General features: G+C 42.2%; 1 protein-coding gene across 1 annotated transcript; it reads left to right on the top strand.

Annotated features, from left to right (window-relative positions):
* Positions 1-181: 181 nt before the first annotated feature.
* Positions 182-17,206, top strand: slc7a5 (solute carrier family 7 member 5). Its single transcript, XM_046394250.1, has 10 exons — positions 182-1,037; positions 3,371-3,496; positions 10,341-10,446; positions 11,197-11,241; positions 11,375-11,498; positions 12,740-12,843; positions 12,972-13,068; positions 13,492-13,641; positions 14,880-15,057; positions 15,163-17,206. Exons 1-10 carry the CDS (start codon positions 458-460, stop codon positions 15,216-15,218), a joined length of 1,566 nt encoding a protein of 521 aa, XP_046250206.1. The 5' UTR covers positions 182-457; the 3' UTR covers positions 15,219-17,206.
* The last annotated feature ends 3,322 nt before the right edge of the window (positions 17,207-20,528 follow it).

A 20,528-nucleotide genomic window follows, 5' to 3' on the forward strand; every position in this document is an offset into this window, starting at 1 on the left:
ACATTCAGGAATGGTTTTGGTGTGCCACCCCAAGGTTTTCAGTGGCCCCATCCGGCCACCCCATGAAGATTTTCCGAGTGCGCCACAGCATGTAGGGGCATTTGGTCCCTTATGTAGTATCACATATCACCGCTAGAGGGTGGAAAAGACAAAACTAATGCAGGCCTTGCTGATGAGATGCAGATCTAAAAGCAGGGGCTGGACTTGACTGAGGAGGGCAGTCATGACAATTTCTCATGATCCTTTGTGCACGGGTAGTAGAGCGAAGAGGAGACACGTTACACTGAGTCACTCAGACAGAGACGACGTGAACTCCTCGTGGCTGAAACCGACCGGCAATTTGACTACAAGCCTAACTGAGGGGAAGCACACACAGGCGACAGAGGGGAATAAGGCGGCAAAGTGGGACGCGTGTGTCTCCCGAGTGAGGAAGAAGAAATAGAGAACAAAATCAGCGATGTCGGGGTTGAAAAAGAGAAATTCAAATTCCTCGGCAGACAGGGAGGAGGACAAGCAGGTCATGGAAAAGATGCTGGACAGCGGCGGGGATAAGGTGAACTCCAACCAGGGTGGAGCACCGGGAAGCGACGCCAAGAGCCCCAACAACGCCTCCGAAGAAAAGGAAGGGGTCGCCCTGAAGAGAACAATCACCCTGGTGAACGGCGTGGCCATCATCGTGGGCACCATCATAGGCTCGGGCATCTTCATCACACCCACCGGCGTGGTGAAAGAAGCCGGCTCGGTGGGTCTATCGCTGGTAGTGTGGACAGTGTGTGGGGTGTTCTCCACGGTGGGAGCCCTTTGCTACGCGGAGCTGGGGACCACCATCTCAAAGTCTGGCGGAGACTATGCCTACATCCTGGAGGTGTACGGCTCCCTACCGGCTTTCCTCAAACTCTGGATCGAGTTGCTCATCATTCGGCCGTCCTCGCAGTACATCGTCGCCTACGTTTTCGCCACCTACCTCATCAAGCCCCTGTTCCCCGTGTGTGCGGTGCCGGAGAATGGGGCCAAGCTTGTGGCCTGCCTGTGCATACGTAAGTTAACCGTGCCGAGCCGAGCCGAGCCATGCTGCTCAGTATGATGCAACTTTAGGCATTGTTGTTGTGAGTGGTGAAAGTAGAAACACGTAACCCTGTTTGTGTGTCAAGATGCGCGCGCGCACACACACACACCTGAAGGGACACGGACATTTGAGATAGCTGACCCAGCACTCACACTTAACAGTTGACTCAAGTGGCGTTGGTGAGATGCGATACGGAGCACGCGCGATAAAGACGAGAGACACGCGCATACGTAAACACACACTCATTCACACGCGCAGCCTCATACGCAAAAATACCGCGTTATTACATCAGATATGCTACAAAACCAGCGTGGGTAGACCTTGATGGTTGTCTCATTTAATCTCACCCCGATGGAAGCAGTGTTTAGTCATTCGGTTAGATTTAGACGTTTAGATGTTTAGTTTTAATTTTCTCCTTTGTAATTTATTCAACTGTGTGTGTCTTTCAAGTTTGAACGAGGCTTCAAATGTTTATATGAAAAACATCTTGGATTTGACAGAATAGAAAGGCCACAGTGTTGTCAATATGAGATGCGATATATTATGGTATTCAAAAATGAATCGTCCGTTGAGTTTATTCAGTGAAAACTTCAAGTCCAACAAAGAAAAGCCTGTAGCTTATTAATCATTTTTGTGTTAATATCAGCATGTGGCAGTTCCTGCTGCCTGTAACCACCCATTGTAGGCTACTAAAATATCATACTAAATCCCTCTTAGCTCTAAGGTTGAGGATACATTTACAAGAATAAAAATAATGTGTGGTTTGTCAGAAGGTCAGAATCTCTTTATTCACCAAATGTACAATGTACACGGGAATTTGACCTGGTGTAACAGTGCCACATAACAATAAATGAATAAATAAATAAAGTTAGAAAAGGTTGTGCCTTGAAAAATATATACAGTTGAGGTGGCATATATAGAGAATGTGGTGACCAGAATAAATGTGACGAGCAAACAGGTAGGCTCACACTTTTCACTTCACTCAAAGCAGTCATTTAAAGCTCGTTGTGTGTGTGTATTTTAGCATGTAGACGTTGTCTAACCGTGAAGTTTGGTTAACTTCAGCGTGTCTCACAAACACATTGTCTGTTTTGTGCAGAGTCTTAACAAGATTAACTCTGGATTACTAGCTGCTTTAGCCTCTCAGCACCAATCTCAGGTTGTTTTCTTTGACCACTACACTCCCCCACTTTGCCTCATGCACTCCATCTCTATCTGACATTGTGTGTGCATTTTTATTAATATATGTTTGTGTGAGTGTATGTGGCACCAACTAGTAACCCTCATAACTAATCTTCAGATTGACTTAAAGCTAAGTCCTGACTGAGATCACATGACAATGCCATGAACTGAGAGGCTCAGTGTGTGTGTGTGTGTGTGTGTGTGTGTGTGTGTGTGTGGTGTAGGCATTGGGGTGGTCAGGGTCACTGTGGGGCTGAGAGCCAGATCTGCACACACACACACACACACGCACACTCACACATCCACCCATAGGTCCATAGGTTTATGTTGGTGCAAGTTATTCTACCATTTGATCTGTTTCTCTTGTGTTTACATGTCATGTCATCAGTTTGAACATAAATGCCACCTACACACATATATGTCCAAGTATTTGTGAATGACGTGTGTGCACATGTTTGTGTGAATCTGGATGCCATCGTGTATGTGTGTGTGTGTGTGTGTGTGTGTGTGCGCGTGTGAGTGTGTGCCCAGTCCTCTACTGTATTCAGTCTCCCTCTCGCTTTGTCTTGGTCTCGTTAACACAGAGCCTCATTGTGCTCTGTCTCGTCTTTCTGTTGTGGCCGCGACCTGATTTAGGAGTTCTGAGGGGACCTGCTGCTTTGGTTAATCGCTTTTAATGGGGTCCAGGGTTAGGGGCCACTTCAACAAACCTATTAGTCTGTCTGTGTGTGTAGGAGGGGGTTCGTTACCATCAGTGTATCAATGTACATGTGTTTGTAAAAGAGAGCAGAGTTAGTGGAAATGTTCTTATTATTCCCTGAAGAATTTGTTTACCATCTTTGTGAATTGTTCTACAGCTAACAGTGTGCTTTCAGAGCTGCAGGTACACACACACACACACACACACACACACACACACACACACACAGGAAAGTTAATTCTCCATGTGGTCCCGGTGAAAGACTTTGTTGCATATTGCCTAATTCACAGGTGTAATCTAATTCAGTGTGTGCGTTTTGAGTAAGATGGGACCTTTTTCCTGTTGTTCCTGATGTCAGCTCACTAAGGTGTCACTTACAGTGTCTGTCTCTTCTCTTATTCTCTGTTTCTCTTTCCCTGCAGTCTTGTTGACGTTTGTAAACTGCTACAGTGTGAAGGCAGCCACCAGAGTACAGGACTTCTTTGCTGCAGCAAAGCTGCTGGCACTTGGACTGATCATCATCATCGGCTTTGTCAAGATTGGCCAAGGTACTTCTCAGAAGCACAAACACACACACATGCTCACAGAGTTCCTGTTAGTGCGGGTGTTTTCCCCACCCATGAACATCTTTAATGGCTCCTTCTGACAGTTAATGGTAAGAGTGTATGATCTACAGAATCACAGCATCACAACCATAATCACAGCAGACAGCATAAAAAACTCAGTGTGTCGGTGTTTCTGAGGTGAGATGCCCTACACCCAAAGCTCTGGACTCTCCTTTTGGAGGGAAGGGGCTGGAAGAGGGGGGGCTAGCATGGTGAGAGAGGCGGGTAATCACCTCCTGCGTCTTGCATCTGATAAGTGGGACACATATGGAGGAGGAGACAGAGGGAAGCTCATTGCATGGGCATATAATTCTTTCTAGCCGTCCTCTTTCAAGGGGAGTTGTGTTGCCATAGCACACTGTGTCTGAGAAGGCAAGGACACACCACGGTAGCTCTGTAGAAGTACAGATTGCTTCCCCAGTCACAACAGATTGTTTGAGCTGCCACAGGAAGTGAAGGCTGTGGTAGTCCTTGTTAAATATGTGGCTGGTGTCAACCATATGATAAGTTTCAACCATTTCCTCTTTGTTCTCTTTGATGATCAACCACGTCACCTCTCTGGAAGCTCATTTACATGATGAGCTTAGTTTTATATAATCCATAACAACACAACAAAGTTCCCTGTTTTGGGAATCAGTTTGGTTATCATATATGTAACTCAGCATACACTTACCTTTGCATCTGTAATATATCAATGTAGGCAATTATTAATATTGCACCTGCAGTTTGTTTCCTATACACTTGCAATGTGATTAATCCATCAGTTATCAGAATTTTATCATTAAAGTCTGTATACCCAGGGTCTCATATTGCATTTAATTGAATGTATGATACTTAATGTGAAATAAAGTGAAACAGGACAAGCTAAACATAAAATTCCTTTAAAAGCAGAACATAGTTTACTATTTTAATCCTGAAAACCCTCAAGCGTTAATGGCATGTTACATGTTCCAGGAATCAAAGAATTGTCCTTGACAGCAGTTTGTACAAATTAGCATGATCAAAACTTCAGATTTGACATTAGAATTTTGGAAATTCTTCATTTGGAAACATAAACACACACCTTAAGGTTCAAGGCTCAGTGTTGTTTGGATATGCTGATGCAACTAACTTCTCGCATTTAGTAATTTGTTCAGGGAGTGTACTGCATAGCGTGGTTGTAGTGTGTGCCACATGACAGGAACACTGACAAACAGGAAGTGGCTGATTTGACTTGAGCTGCTGTTTCTTTCTATAACGTCTTCACTGGTGATGTGTTCTTGTTTCCTCCCATGACTTAAACAGGCACTTGGATGATCTCAAATGATTTTTTAAAGGCATCTATTTGCCACATACAGAAAAATGTGTGGCTTGTGTGTCTTTCTGTGGAGCTAATTTAACTGTGGCAATCTTATCTAATCTTTCATGCAAAATACAAGTAGTATAAATTCAAAATAAAAGATGACAGTTTTCTTATTACATTAACTGGGAAGATTCTGTGTAATTCCAGAGACGGATGACACTGTTTTTCTCTCTGTGAACCCCAAGTTTGTATTCCACAGTGTTAGTGTTGAATGTGATCAAATTCCAGCACTGTAATGTTAAAGTTATTTTCAGTCAGCTCTGTCTTTGTGCCACAGGAGCAGTGAATCTATAGAGGTGAAGTAGCTGTTGTTTAGCTTTCTGGATTTGGGCCGAATCCTCATTAAAGCCACAGGATGTTGTGAAGTATGGCCGAGGACAGCTCGGAGAAACCTGACAATGGCGCTACAGTAGAACGCTTTTATTTGGAACTCATTAGTTACAAGACACCTTTCTGAACAAACAAGAGCTTGTGTTAGTTATCAGAGCGCTGAAGAACTATCTGACTTGAATAAAACGGACAGTGAGCGAGCTCAGGCAATCAAACGCTGCCCTCTAAAGGTAGACAGGGCAACTCTTGCCTGAGGATTTGGAGTTCACTGGGTTCATGTCATAGAAATTAGATTCCTATGGTTTGCAGTCCTAGAAGGTGGCATAATACCTCTTCCACTTCCCTTCTAATGACAAAAACCCTTAAACTACAGGCTTATATACCACCTGTGGTCTAAGTGTGTGTGTGCTGCCAAGCCCTGCTGTGCCCCTATGGCTGCCTCTCTTCCTGTCTGCCGAGAAGCTGTCAGATGGTGGTACGTTTCTGAGAGAGACAAAGAGAAAAATAGAAGACAATGGTACATTAGATGGCTTTAGGGCAAGTCAACAAGCATGTGTGTTTAGTTTGTATGAGTCAGGGTGCATTGGACATAATCTCAAATTGTAGCTGTCACGATATGAGCTTTTCAATACACGATTACAGTGATCGGAATGATTCAGGATAACGATATTGCCACAATATCTATAGAAAATTAAAAAGAATTAATGCTATCAGTCAAATTCATCTTCAGCTTTCTTTACTGTGTGTTTTGGCTCATCTTTGACAAATGAATTACACAAGAGCAGTGAGGTATACAGAGAGGGTCTGGATCCATAACTGTAGAAGAACACAGAAAAGGAACAATTTGCACACAAAATATGAAAACCTTATGACCATGTGGCAGCCATGTGAACTGCTAAACAAAAGATCCATGAGGCCTAACATCTGCAATTTGATTGTTTACACAATGTGTGTTATTAATTATTTTTAAAAATCACAGTTATCGTCAATACCCGTCTATGATGAAAACCCCTAACCACATTGGTACAGATTAGTAGCTTTTTTTTCTTTACCACCATCAGAGTCAGATAAACACAAATCTTGACTCCATTACCACGCTGTATGTAGCTGATGTTTTAGCTGTAGTAGAGGTCCAATCACATGTCCAATCACATGCAAAACCATGCATCCAACAGTCATTCTTTGTAGATTCAGGTACAAAAAAGATCAAAAGCAGATAACGTTTGACTGAAAAAGTTTGCCTCTGCCTTGAGAACCCATGACCTCTTCCCCTTTGGCCTTGCACCTGACATTAACTCTAGCAAAGCTGTGAGGTTCAGCTTTGAAAATCAGTTTTCTTGACAGTCTCAGTTTAACTCAAACGGTAACACCAAACCTATAGTTTAAAGCTTGAAGCGTCCTAAATTATAAAAGTACAATTTAGAAGTCTTTGTTTTTGGTATGCAGCACACTTGTGATTCATTCAGAACGGCATTGAGACAATTTTTTCAGCTTTATCATGCGCACTCGCACACACACACACACACACACACACACACGTTGTGGGTGCAATGACACACTGCATATTTGCGCGGAGGTCGAAGGTGACAGGTCTCAGATCAGCTGAGTGGTGGGCAAACAGAACCTCAAGACTCAATGGAATTATTCAGAAGCAGGCCAGCACGTGAGATCCAGTAAGAAGTTTGTGCAAACTGGTTTTTCACTGGCAGAGAACCCAGGGAGCACAGAGAAAAAGCAGAGCTTTTAGCTGTACCTGCTGCAGCATATGCATAATAAAGTTTGGATAGAGGCATGCTGATGATGCAGCTGTGTATGTAAGGCTGGCTTAGCTTTCTGAAGCCAGTTTGTTTCTGCAGAGAGTCAAAGTTACCATGACGTTAGACAGAAAGGCCCATTCAAGCCACATGGTTGTCTGATGGGTGTGTCAATGGTAAACAAGCTCGAAGTACTTCCTCGTTGAGTAATTCAGCAGTGTAAACAGTTTGTAAGGGCTAAAGATGGGAGGGTTAGGCTAAGTAGATTTTTACAAATAATAATAATGATGATCTTGGACTTCATGTTTTCATACACTCATAATCTCGTATAGCCTTCAAATAATAATGCGACAAGTGAACCTTCATGTAATTAATCCAGGCCAAAATTGATGCTGGGTTATTCAAAAAGTTCAAATGCACCTCATAGCTCATGTCAGAGGCCTTAACTCACCACCACATTGGACAAAACAGTCTCACTGAGCAGTAAGATAAGGATTAGTATTGATGACCCGTGTGCATCATATGGGTGACATTCTGTCTCCGTTGTAGCCATATTAATAGTTAGTTCATCACTTGAAAAAGTTGAGAGCTTGAAGCCACTTTACAATAAAAATAAAAAATTTGTTCATTTTAATTAAATTGAATCCATCATTTTTTTAAATGAGGGGGTAAAATCCCACCGTTGTCTGTCCCAAATCTGTATGTTCTTTTGTCTGTTCTAGATCTCTCAGTGTCATCTAAATAACATGGATAAGCTCTAACTGATCCCAGATAGGTTGACTGCCTCTCTAATACCTGTTTATGTGTGTAGCAGGAGCGTGAAGAGTAATTCTACTCAATTGTAATTCCAGTGCTATTTCAAAAGGGAGCTTTTCTAACATGATGTGTAGCCTCGTGGCGCTCTTATATCTTTAACACCAGTCTTTTCCATTGCAGCACTGTTGATAACTGTTTTAAGTAAGATTTGTCTGTGGTTATCTGGATTTAGACAAAGAATGGCTCTGATTACATATATAAACTTGCCTGACAGGCTGCTGTTTGGCAGTTGGAGTGAAGGTTATGTAGTGAATTGTTGTTCTGTTTTAGTGTACCTGCTTTAACTGTTTAAACAACCATCTGATCAAGGAGGAACTTGAGATGCCGAGATATGACAAAGACTGTTTACAAGTCATTGAATTTCTGTAATAAAGTAATCATTTAAAGAAAGGAGTATTCCAGACTGGGGAGTTGGATCAGTGGGTCGCAGGAACAAGCCAGGAGCTTTTGAACTAATTTACTTTTCCATTACAAAGACACTCTTCATATGTAATAGAAAACTTCACAAAAGGATTCCTTGTACAAGATACACTATATTGACAAAAGGATGCGCCGTTTTTCCGGTGTTGGGCTCGACCCCTGACTTCCAGTGAAGGGAAATCTTAATGCTTCAGCACACCAAGACATTTTGGACAATGCTATGCTTCCAACTTTGTGGCAACAGTTTGTTGAAGGCCCTTTTCTATTCCAGCATGACTGTGTCCCAGTGCACAAAGCAAAGTCCATAAAGACATGGCTGGATGAGTTTGGTGTGGAAGAACTTGTGGAAGATGACCTGGAACAGAGATTACGTTTCAAGTCTTTTGATCCAACATCAGTGTCTCACTTCACAAATGCTCAACTGCATGAATGGGCAAAAATTCTCACAGAAACACAAAATCTTGTGGAAATCCAGGTGTTCCAATACTTTTGTTTATATAGTGTATGTAAATCTGGGCATGCTGAATCTGTCAGCAGATTCTGTCTAGTTGCCATGGTGATGTTAGTTTGACAAAGACAAACCAAAGTGACGCCACGTGCACTCTGCTCATCCTGACCCGTCGTTAAACTGCGGTTTCATGCGCCATATTCATTCGGTGTGTGTGTTCATGAAGCTCAAGGCTCATGAGGTCAGAGACTGCTGGTGTCTCAGATTAGAGGACAATATAATCTGATTAGCTGCAGTGTACCCCTGCTTCCTCAATCTGACACCTGTCCACATTGTTTGGCAGTGAGACACTCACAGAGACTCTTGTTGACTGGACACATAGACCCACTACTTTCATCTTGTTACAGTCTGTCTGTGATGCGTTCCTATTGTCATTCTTTATCGAGCCAATTCTTACATAGATTATTTAATAAAACACAGTTACACTGACATTGTTATACCTGTTTTTTGTACTGCTGGCTCACACACAGCACAACTCTTCCTGAGGTGTGAGAATTAAAGGTGTGTGTTTGTGCACTGGGAGAGGTTCTTTAACAGACTTAATTAACAAATAGTCTAAAGCATGCAGAACTACATTCATCTCAGCCTTAAGAGTGGGACTGATCCATGTAGTGCCTCTGTCTTTACTTGATCTGCTGCCTCCATACACCCAGATAGCCTGAGTTTCATCCACAGGAAGACAATTACTCATCCAAATTGACAAACACAATCATGAAGACAGCAAGTATGAATCAGGGACAACGACTTTCCCTATTAAATCTAAGAATTTGCTGCTGTTGGATAAACAAAAAAAAATCATTTGAAGATGTTGCTTTGGTTTGTGGGATATTATGATTAGAATTTGGGGAGTAATGGGGAGTAACAGAAGAAAGAATAACGCTTTAAATTGAATGTAAGAGCAAATTGGATTGGAGGAAGGGGATTGGAATGGTTAGGAGAATATTAATCGTTCATTTCCCACGGTGCACTGTGGCTTAGTGCTAACCTACCCAGTACCAACACTGCCTAAGGCTGTTGGTTTAGCAACCGTCGCTGTGTCTGAGAATGTGCATGCGTGCTGTAGTGAGCAGCTCCATCAGGAATGTGGCACAGATCATCTCGAACCAGCGGCAGCCCAGAGGTCAGAGAACCGGGGCTGTGATCAAAATGTCATAAATCCTCGCAGTGGCTAGTCAATTTAAGTAAATTAGACCCTCAACTGCTGTTGTCCTGCCCTTCAGCAAGGCAATAAACCACCAACTTGACGCTGTCTGCCTTTCTCTTCTTGTAGCCCCCTCTGTTTGTCTGAGTGATCCGTCCATGCCTCAGTTCCATCCAGAAAGCTGTGTCACAGTCAGGGGCACTTATTGACCTTCTCAGCCTGTCTTAACTCAATTACATTCTGCAGTCCTTCACTGATCCGCATACTGAGACGGATTTAAGCCGCCCCCCCCCCATCCATCCACCTTAAAGGCTTTTTTAAAATCTGTGTTAGGCAAATATAGCTCATGGTTTCATTTATTGTTCCGCATTTCGGGTGCTCCAGGCTGACTGACTTGCCTGCAGAGCAATACTGCAGACAGGTGGATTTGAGTTTTTTCTTCTGTCTTAACCCAGCTCTTTCTTCCTGTTCTCCAGGTGATACAGACATGCTTCTTCCAGAAAATTCCTTCAAGGGGTCCAAATATGAGTTTGGTAGCATAGGCCTCGCACTCTACAGCGGTCTGTTCGCCTACGGTGGCTGGTAAGTTCACACGTCGCCCAACCAGTGTGATCACTTTGCAAGCAGCTTCGCCTCTTGTTCATGATGCATTCATTAACGTTCTATGGTTCGTTACTGACCCCTTATGATTAAAGGATGTAAATTAACATATGTAACCATGAATCATACAGGGTCACCAGAACAGATCATTTCCCTCCATCTCGCTGGCACACTGGGCCCCACCCAACCTGAGAAATATGATTTGTGAAATTTCATTTAGTGTTTTTATGCCCTTTTTGATGAAACCCTGCCCATTTATCCGGGCTTGGGACCATCGACCACCGTTTAGGAATGTACTGCCTTGTGCATCTTTACAGTCTGGAGAGCAAGGACAGGTTGGCATGTGGACAGGGGGAGTTGGGGTGAAACCACCACCTTGTGTTTAGTAGACATCTCACTCTACATCCTGAGCCACAGCAGCCCCTCACTACAAAATGTTCTTAATGAATTACATAATATGCCTTATCGCCAAGATACAACTGAATGTCCACTTACCGTAATGTTGATTTGCCACCCAGCCTACTTCCTAGAAGCTAACTCTGTTGGGAATTTATTCCTCTGGGGATCAATAAAGTCACTGTCTTTCTTGTCTTTCTGTTTTTGTTTAAAATCCAGCTTCTTTTGTCCATTTAGGGATTAGTATGGAATGCTTTTATTTGTACACTATGCATAGCTGGCTCTGTTTCTCCAGCTCTGGAATCTGTCTTTGATTGTTTCCTACTTTGCTTACAGGAACTACTTGAATTTTGTCACTGAGGAGATGATTGAGCCTTACAAGTGAGTATTAATGAGTGACTTGCATGCTTTGTATGTTAAAACACAGACTTACGTTTACAGAGGAGCGATTGATAATCTGTGGTTGTAATCTAGTGAAGAGTTGCAACTATGAGCGTTTGTGTATCTTCCTCAGAAACCTTCCTCGTGCCATCATCATCTCTTTGCCCATTGTGACGGCGGTGTATGTACTGACCAACTTGGCTTATTTTACCACCCTCTCCACTGATCAGATGCTCAACTCAGAGGCTGTGGCTGTGGTGAGTTCACACACACTGTGCTACTTTATTTGTATGAACAGTGCCAAACACAGTGAATACATTTTACTATTTACTTAGCCTTGAGAGTTTTCCCTTTGTGGGATTAATAAAAACCTGCCTTATTTTATCTTATCTTAAGATGAAAACAAAGACCCAACGATTATAATGTGTTCCGGGACATCACTGATCAGTTTGGTTAAATCATAGCTCTTTGGCTTCCTTCTGGATATGCTCTACATTTTGAATATGTTCAGATATTTCACAACAGAGTTGGGGTCTCGTCACACCATTATTTGAAGTGACGACACAGCTGTCAGTATGTCTGACAGTGGATTTGCTGGCAGGGGTCATGTAACTCTGCACAAACCTGTGATGTCAAATTCTGATGTAGTGAGCTTCAACAAGCAAATTTTGCTGCTCACCAATGGAAAGATGTTTTAAAAATATTGTATGTAACATTTCCACATTAAAATATCTAAAAATGACATGACCTGAATAACGTGAATAAAAAACATTATGTCGTCGGTGAACATTTCTGCATTTATGAGTCACGTCACGTAGATTTTCATGAAAATGATTGCCGTTTGATAATGAAGACAACAGTTATCCTGCATTACTTCACTGTGTCTTAAAACTATGTGATTTGTTTTTATTGAGAGACCCCCATTGACAGAAACTGCATATTTAACTGTGCTGTCCTTTTGAGGAAACAGCTAAAGTGAGAGTTCAGAACACAGTAGCTTATTACACCATCCACCTTCATTCATCCCTCTCATCCTCTCCACAGTAGAGCAATAGTACGCACACAGTTAGGCAGACAGGAACTGATGGTACAAATACATCTTATCATTCTGCTAGCAGCCGCGCTAAAGAGCTTTCTGCGGTAACTGACAGCTAGCTAGTTAGCTCTTTGACTTTTCATCCATCTTTCCTAACTTCTAATTTAAATGAATTACATACAGCCTTCAGAACAAAATGTCAGGAGCAGAAAATGGCCCAGTAGAGCAACAAAAAAAAAGCTCATAGGGATTTTGTGGCTGATTAGTGCTAGCATGTCTCTGGCTTGCTAACATAAACTCGCCAGCTGCACCAGTTCACCAGCTAGCCCTGGGAGTATTCCCTACACCACCAAGCCTCTGGCGCTGGCTATTTTGTCATAATATCCCTGTGGTTTTTTGGAGTAACTGGGCTAATTTTACTTGACTTCTTAACACATCTGTACTGTGTGTGTGTGCGTGCAGGATTTTGGTAACAGACACCTGGGTCCAATGGCGTGGATCATCCCAGTGTTTGTAGGTCTGTCCTGCTTTGGATCAGTCAATGGCTCTTTGTTCACATCATCCAGGTAACAAACACACCAAATGAAAAACATACCCAGAAACATGCACGTGTAGATCAAAGTGGGTTAGGGGAAACACCTGCACAAGCATTATCTGTTCATACTCAGTATCCGTTTCTCTCCTTCCCTCTCAGGTTGTTCTTTGTGGGTTCCCGGGAGGGTCACCTGCCCAGTCTGCTGTCAATGATCCACCCTAACCTGCTCACCCCACTGCCTTCGCTTCTGTTCACTGTATGTACTCTCATTTTCTAATTCTCTGTACACTAAAACCCACATGTCTTACATTATGAATATCTTTTTTTTATCTTTCTCAGTTTTTATATCAGAAGGGAGCCAGTACACTGATTTACAGTGATATTGGGTTGTTAGGGTAATGCTGCTATATAGAAATAAAGCATCAATCAGCAGTATATTACTAGTGTTTTGCTGTTGTCCCTTACACAGCAACTTAGGCCATACCAAGTTCATGACAACTGTTACATCTACTTTAAAAACTTGGTGTTGTAATGTAGCGCTGAAAAATATATCACACTGACATCGTCAGTGATACAGTTAGGATGCATATGTAAATTAAGAGCTTTATTATTCGTGTAGACAGAAAATAAAAACATGCTGGTATTGCACGCTTCACTGTTTCCCTTTCCTTCTCTCCAGTGCTTGATGACACTGCTCTACGCCTTCTCCAACGACATCTACTCCGTCATAAACTTCTTCAGCTTCTTCAACTGGCTCTGCATCGCCATGGCAATCGTCGGGATGATGTGGCTTCGTTACAAAAAGCCAGAACTGGAGCGACCGATCAAGGTGAGCCAAACTTGATGCAGTCATCAGAACATAAGAAAAAAGCAGTTGTGGTATGGATAAGGCTCCTTTTTCCTCCCTGACTTTCCAATGACCATCATGGATAGACACACACAGAAGGTTAGAGACGAGTGAACATGAAAACCTAATATGGTCTTTGTCACCATCAGCTCTCACTAGAGTTAGCTTTGGCTGCACCAAATGTTTCTTTTTTGTCTCATGCAAGCAACAAAGATCCATTCAGCAGAGCTCAAATGAATAGAGGCTGTTCGCAGATGAAGAGAGAGAAGAGAAGCTGGATGCTTGTCAGCTGCTGTTGAGGCCTTTGGGGAAGTGGTGTGTGTGTGTATGTGTGTGCATGCGTGCATGTGCTTACAAGAAGAGTACTAGTCTTCCGTTGTACTAGGGTTGCACTCCATTCACATGTGACTTTGTGTGTGTGTGTGTGTGTGTGTCTTATTAGAGCCTGATGCCCCCCCCTCCTCCCCCTGAGTCTACTCATCTGTCCTTTGTGTCTTGGTTAGAGGCAGAGTCTATGAATCTGTGGATCTGGGGCAGTGAAGTGAGATCTGTCAGTCCAGCACTCTGCATGCGCGTGTGTTTGTGTGTGTGTGTGAGAGACAGAGAGAGACACTGAGTGGTGGGACAGTGGTGGCGCTGTCTCTTTGATGACCTCCCCTCTCTGTCACTCTCCCACTCGTTCTTTCTCCTTTCCTTGTCTGTCACATTCCTGCTGTCCAACAGATTTGGAGCACACAATCATTTGTACTAATTAATGTCCTTTCTGAATAGACATGTATATCAGCAATTTGGTAGATTTATGAAGTCTTCAGTTCACAGTCTTTATGGCCAAAAGTATGTGTCCTCCACTCATTGTTGGGAATATTAATCTACTCCTGTAACAGCCTCTTATTGTTCTGAAAGGACTTGGCACTAGAGTTTGGATGTGGCAGCAACAATTTGTGTCCATTTATCCACGAAAGCATTGGTGAGGTCTTGCGCTCAGTCGTGGACTCAGACTGTCTGAGGGGCCGGAGTGAAAGAATAAAAAGGGCTCTGGCTGTATGTGGTGGGGCACCAGAGCATTAAAATTTGCCACCATTAGTGCACTGCATCATGTTTCGCCCACTGAATGGGCTCTCCAGAGAGCACTTCACCGCCCTTCAGTTCAACATGTTTTTTTATTTCCTTTCAGCGTATTGTTTTGGTTCACTGAAAATCCTTCTGTCATCTCCCTGCAGGTGAATATTCTCCTGCCGGTAAGTTTTGTGCTGGCCTGTCTCTTCCTCATCATCGTCTCCTTCTGGAAGACTCCGAAGGAGTGTGCGATCGGCTTCGGCATCATTGCTACCGGCGTCCCTGTCTACTTACTCGGTGTGTATTGGAAGACCAAACCCCAGTGGCTGTTGCAAGGAATCTGTGAGTACAACGCCTGACCCTTCTCACATATGAATTTCTGAAAAAAGGTATTTTACTTGACACTGTGGGTAATCATCACTGTGTATGTGTGTGTGTGCTCTGCAGTCTCAACTACAGCCTTCTGTCAGAAGGTGATGGAGGTGGTGCCTCAGGAGTCCTAAAAGCGAGTGGCCATTCAGGTTGACCACTGAGCTCTGACAACCCAGCTGATGAAACTCTGTTGACCCGCCACTCTGTCTCTCTCTCTCTCTCTTTCTCTCTCTCTCTCACTCCCACACATACACACTCCCTGTCTGCTTGGTGCTGATAAGGACCTGATGAAGACAGAAACATCTATATGTTTGAGACTACTGTGTGTGCAACTGTTTTTGTTTTGTTACTGACATTTTTGCAGATGTTATGTTGAGTATGGATTGTTTTCAGTCACTGACTATCCGTTCTAGGTTGTTATGTGTTGTTGTTGTTTTTTATGATGCATTTCAATGAATTGTTTTTATTTTTTGTGAATATGTTCATGTACAGGAACCCTCCTCATCAGAACTCTGTTGTAATTTAGCAAGTTGTGCCTTATGTGACAAATGAAGGTGTACCTTTCAGCTGTGGCATGGGTTGTCAGTTGGTAGTTTAAGACTGTGGTCAGCTTAGACACTGTCCTGTGAACAGCTTGAAAAAGAGCTCTCGCGAGTTAAAACCATTTGAAGCCAGGAGTTTTTTATCTCCTAGAGTTGGGGTTAACAAGTTTTGTCAGGTGTTCATGAAGGATACTTTTGGTCCTGCTCTCATTACAAAGCTCCTTTAGTTAAAAGTCTCATGTTGTCTGTGTTGTTGCACAGTGCAGCATGTCTGTCACGGTAACACATGTGACCACCAGTGTCTGGTGTCTGTGGAGTGTTAGCCCATCCTTTCTCTTGTTTTTGTGATACTTTGCCATTAGGAAGTCATCTGTACTGCTGGTGAGCGAAGTTGAGCTTGGTGGGTTCTTATTTAGTGTCATGTTTTACTTTCATCAGTCAGCCAAATTATAGACCTGCACATGGGTAGTCAGTGGGTTAAGTTTACTTTGAAGTTAATTTTTCTCTTAAGTCTTTGTTGAAAGTCTACTTACATTACATATTAATGTCTAAAGCATAAACATAATACTGTGAGCTGATGTCATCTCACTGGATTTGTGACATTAATTGCTAACATGAACATGAAATCGTATTTAGACTGTCACTGAAAAGTGGGTCATAGTTTCAAAGTATGGTCTGTTTTTTTGTGCTGCTGGTTATTTTTTGGGTCAGTGATCTCATTTTCACTGTGGATCAATATCTCTGCCATTAAAACTCCATTGTGCTGAGGGTGCTTAGGAGACAATGTTTCAGTCTGTATCCTAAAGCCAATGAACTTTCCACACAGTGTCAGGGTAGAGCAGAGGGACTGTGTGTGTGTGTAGGTGGTGGTGGGTCTGTATTAGGGATTCAGTCAATTTCTCGTATCATTTACTTTTACAGACACTAACAGGCGCTTGTGACAATTACATGTACAATACTCTATCACACAGTGTGTGTGTGTGTGTGTGTGTGTATTTGGTGAAAGGTCAAAGAAGATAATACAAGTTGACAAACAACTGTGTGCTTCAGTCTGGAGAGAGAGCAAATGGGAAATTGATTTATTTTTGTTTTATGGTGGGGCTGTGTTGAACGTGGTTGAAGAACATCACATTGTCACATCACAGTATGAACTTTTATGTAACTTTTTATTTCTCATTCTCATGTTTTGTTTTAACTTGTCCATGCACAGAGACTGTTAGTGCTGCGTTATTAACATCGCCCTTCCTCCTGACAGCGGACCAAAAGTGCACGTTACTGTGGCAGCGTTGTTTCCATAGAGACAATGTGAATACTGTAGATCCAGCAGAGTTGTCACCATGGAGACAGCACCGCCAGATGCAGGAGAGGGTAATGTGTGTATTTTTTTAGACATAGAATCTTTCTAACACTCCAGCCATCACACAAAGCTGATGGGAAACTAACATGAATAGGACTGTAGAAGGTTTATTTATTTATTTTTAGACAACTTTGTTGTTTATTGTCATTAGTCCTTCTAATTTGTTTACAGGGCATTTCATGGAAAGTGCTTTACAAATAAATCTTGAGGTTTTTTTCCATTCTTGTGTTCTGTTGTGTTTTGTTTTGGTCAGAGTTTCATCTAATCTGTTTTCTTTAATTTTTTATTTCATTTTTATCCATTTATTTTATATGATTTTAATGTGGCTGAATACCAACACAATCACTCATGGATGGTTTTGACTTTGACTTGTGGCTTTATTGCCTGTTTTAGCTCAGTCTTGCAGCTCTCACTGCCCTTGTTTACAGTGAAAAAGAGCTGATGAACCCACTGCACAGTACCTGAACAGCCCCCCAACAGCAGACAAAGTTAGCAAATGGCAGCTGAACGTTTAGACAGATATTTCCTTCAGGAACAGAACTAAAAGCAGATTTAATAGTGGAGTTGTATACATCAAGTTGTCAGCTCCAGATGAATGCTGGGTCTGTTGGCTGTGTGAACAGGAGAATGTCCTGATATTTTAGCTATAACAACTACAAGTTGATCATACCAGTGCCAGTGTTCTGTTTAGAGCAGGTTGCACGTCCCCCTAGTGGCCAGAATAAATCATGCAGGTTTCAGAATTTGAGAGTTTGTTTCCAATTTGTCCTTGATTTCACAGTTTCAGTGCATACAAAAAATAATGATAAGATTGTTGTCTACCGTGAATTTGATTAAAACAAGTATTAAAATACAATGACTTTATAGCACAGTGTTTTACAGCATTGTCCAAGCTTAAAATTCAGTTTGTCTTCAACTCCTTTATGATTTAACCAGTTTAATAAGCAAATTCTCAGAGTAACAACCAGTGAACTATATTTTATTCTGAAAATCTGCATGATTTATTATAAATCAAACTGCTGGAGTTGAATAGGCACAATGAAAGACAAGATGCATCCTGTACAATAGGATCACATGTACAAAACTGCTGTCAAATGAACAAGTTTGTACCCAGTTTACTTTGAACAACATTGTCACAGTCTCATTAAGTCTTTAACATGTAAATATTGTCACAAGCAGCAGCACAAGAAAGGAACACTCTCTCTGTTTGAAGGAATTTCCTCTTAAGTGATGCCCAAAACAACATACCGTACTTAAAAATTAACTAGACCAACAATATCACTTCTTAGTCACATTTCCTTCAGTGCAGGACTTCTTCCAAACAGCCATCAGCTGTTTACTTAGACTGGCCTCTGGGGCACTTTATCATGTTGTCTTTCAATTATCTGTCTTTTGTCTTTTATTTGACATTGGAAGGTGTAACATTAATACTCCTGCGTATTCTATTCAGTAGGAGTGTGTGAGGAGAAGTTGGATTCACAGTTTGAAAGGACATGGAGCCCGCACTGAAGCTTATGAAAGCACAAGCAAATTAAATAAAAAAATTTCAGCAATTTGACAACATGTGTGGTGCTCAGAGACAGAACACAGCCATCTTTGTGTTTTTCTTAAGACTGACTTCAGTAACTTTTTGAGGCAAAAAAGATTGCAAAACATTACAACTACAAATGTGTCCCAGCCAAATTCATCACTTTTTTTTATGTCCCAGAGGAATAGATTGGATATGTTGTCATCTGTGCTACTGGAAGCATGTTTCTGCCTCTCAATTTGAAAACCTCTGCTCTAGACATTTGTAAAATCAGGCTTTCCTTCATCTTCCACTGTCCTGATTGAACTTTGTTGTGGCCCCCATGACAAGCACTTCTGTTTTGCACTTTTGTTTTTTCTGTTCTCCACGTTCCTGTATTTTATTTAGTCAAGTGCTACTTGAACCTTTTTAGAATGTGGCTGTATGAATAGATTTACTATGTGAGTTCTTTCCTCTTTTCTCTGTGCTCTCTCTCCAGCTAAAGATCATTACTTATATAGACAAAAGTATGGGGGCACCTGACCATTACACTGTTCATTCATTTTCTATACCGCTTATTCATCACGGTCACGGGGGAACTGGAGCATATCCCAGCTGACTAGGAGAGGCAGGGCTCATCCTGGACTGGTTGCCAGTCAATCACAGGGCTGACACATTAAGACAGATAACTACACACTCACACATGCGCACCTAGGGGCAGTGCAGAGTAGCCGATTAACCTAATGGGCATGTTTTTGGGATTGTGGGAGGAAGCTGGAGTACCTGGAGAAAACCCACGCAGGGGGAACATGCAAACTCCACACATTTTAATAACATTGATTCTAAATACACAGACAGCCTTACAGCTGTAACAGCTTCCACTCTTCCGGGAAGGCTTTCCACAAGATGTGGGATTTTTTGCCCATTCATGCAGCAGAGCATTTGTGAGGTCAGACACTGATGTTGGACCAAAAGGCCTGAATCACAATCTCTGGTCCAGTTCATCCCAAACGTGTTGGATGGGGTTGAGGTCAGGACTCTGTGTGGGCCAGTCAAGTTCTTCCACACCAAACTCATCCAGCCATGTCTTTATGGACTTTGCTTTGTGCACTGGGACACAGTCATGCTGGAATAGAAAAGGACCTTCAACAAACTGTTGCCACAAAGTTGGAAGCATAGCATTGTCCAAAATGTCTTGGCATGCTGAAGCATTAAGATTTCCTTTCACTGGAAGTCAGGCGCCGAGCCCAAACCCTGAAAAACAGCCGCATAAAGAGGTCTGTCTGAATACACCTCTTAAGAAACAAACAAACAAACTAAAACAAAGTAGCATGTTTTAATCTAAAAAACCTTACCTCTTTACTTACTTTATTTATCTTAATTACAGAATAGATTTATTTTTCTAAAGCTTTGATGAATGCTGGAGTGAAATTTTAAATTATTTTTTCCTGCGTGGAATTATGATTTTTTTAATTAATGCTTGTGTTAATGTCTATTTTTGCAGTGTCCAGTCTTAACCATCACTGTGCCTACAGGTGTAATGTACCTGCGTTAAACTGCCTGGTGTCTAGCTCTGTAGCTTCTGCAGCACACACAGGAGACATCAGTGTCTAAGTGATCTTTTTATTTTTAAAAGAAGAATCAAAGGGCTTGCTTAGCAAAATGTGTCCGTTAAGTGCTTTTCTGATCTTTGCCAGGCCGTATTCTGTCTTCACATGCTCTTTACACACTCGTCCTCCTCTGGTACTCCAGTTTCTATCAAACACTCAATCTTGCAGGAAATTCTTGCACCCTTCTTCTGTTCCTGTTTATAGGCCACAGCTGAATAAATTTGGAATGCCAAGGCCTCTGAATCACATTGCCCTCAGACCTTGCACTGTACAGATGTAGCCTGTAACACTAGCACACAACAGAAACAGGTTGCTACCTCGTTTCTACGGAGGAGAAATAATTGCAAACGCTGTTGAGTTTTGAGGGACAGTATGACAATTTTAAAAACCTGGAAAAGTGAAAGCAGAGGGCTTATTGAGTACAA

Source organism: Scatophagus argus, chromosome 7 (genome assembly GCF_020382885.2).
Source record: "Scatophagus argus isolate fScaArg1 chromosome 7, fScaArg1.pri, whole genome shotgun sequence".
Classification (NCBI taxonomy): Eukaryota; Metazoa; Chordata; class Actinopteri; family Scatophagidae; genus Scatophagus; species Scatophagus argus.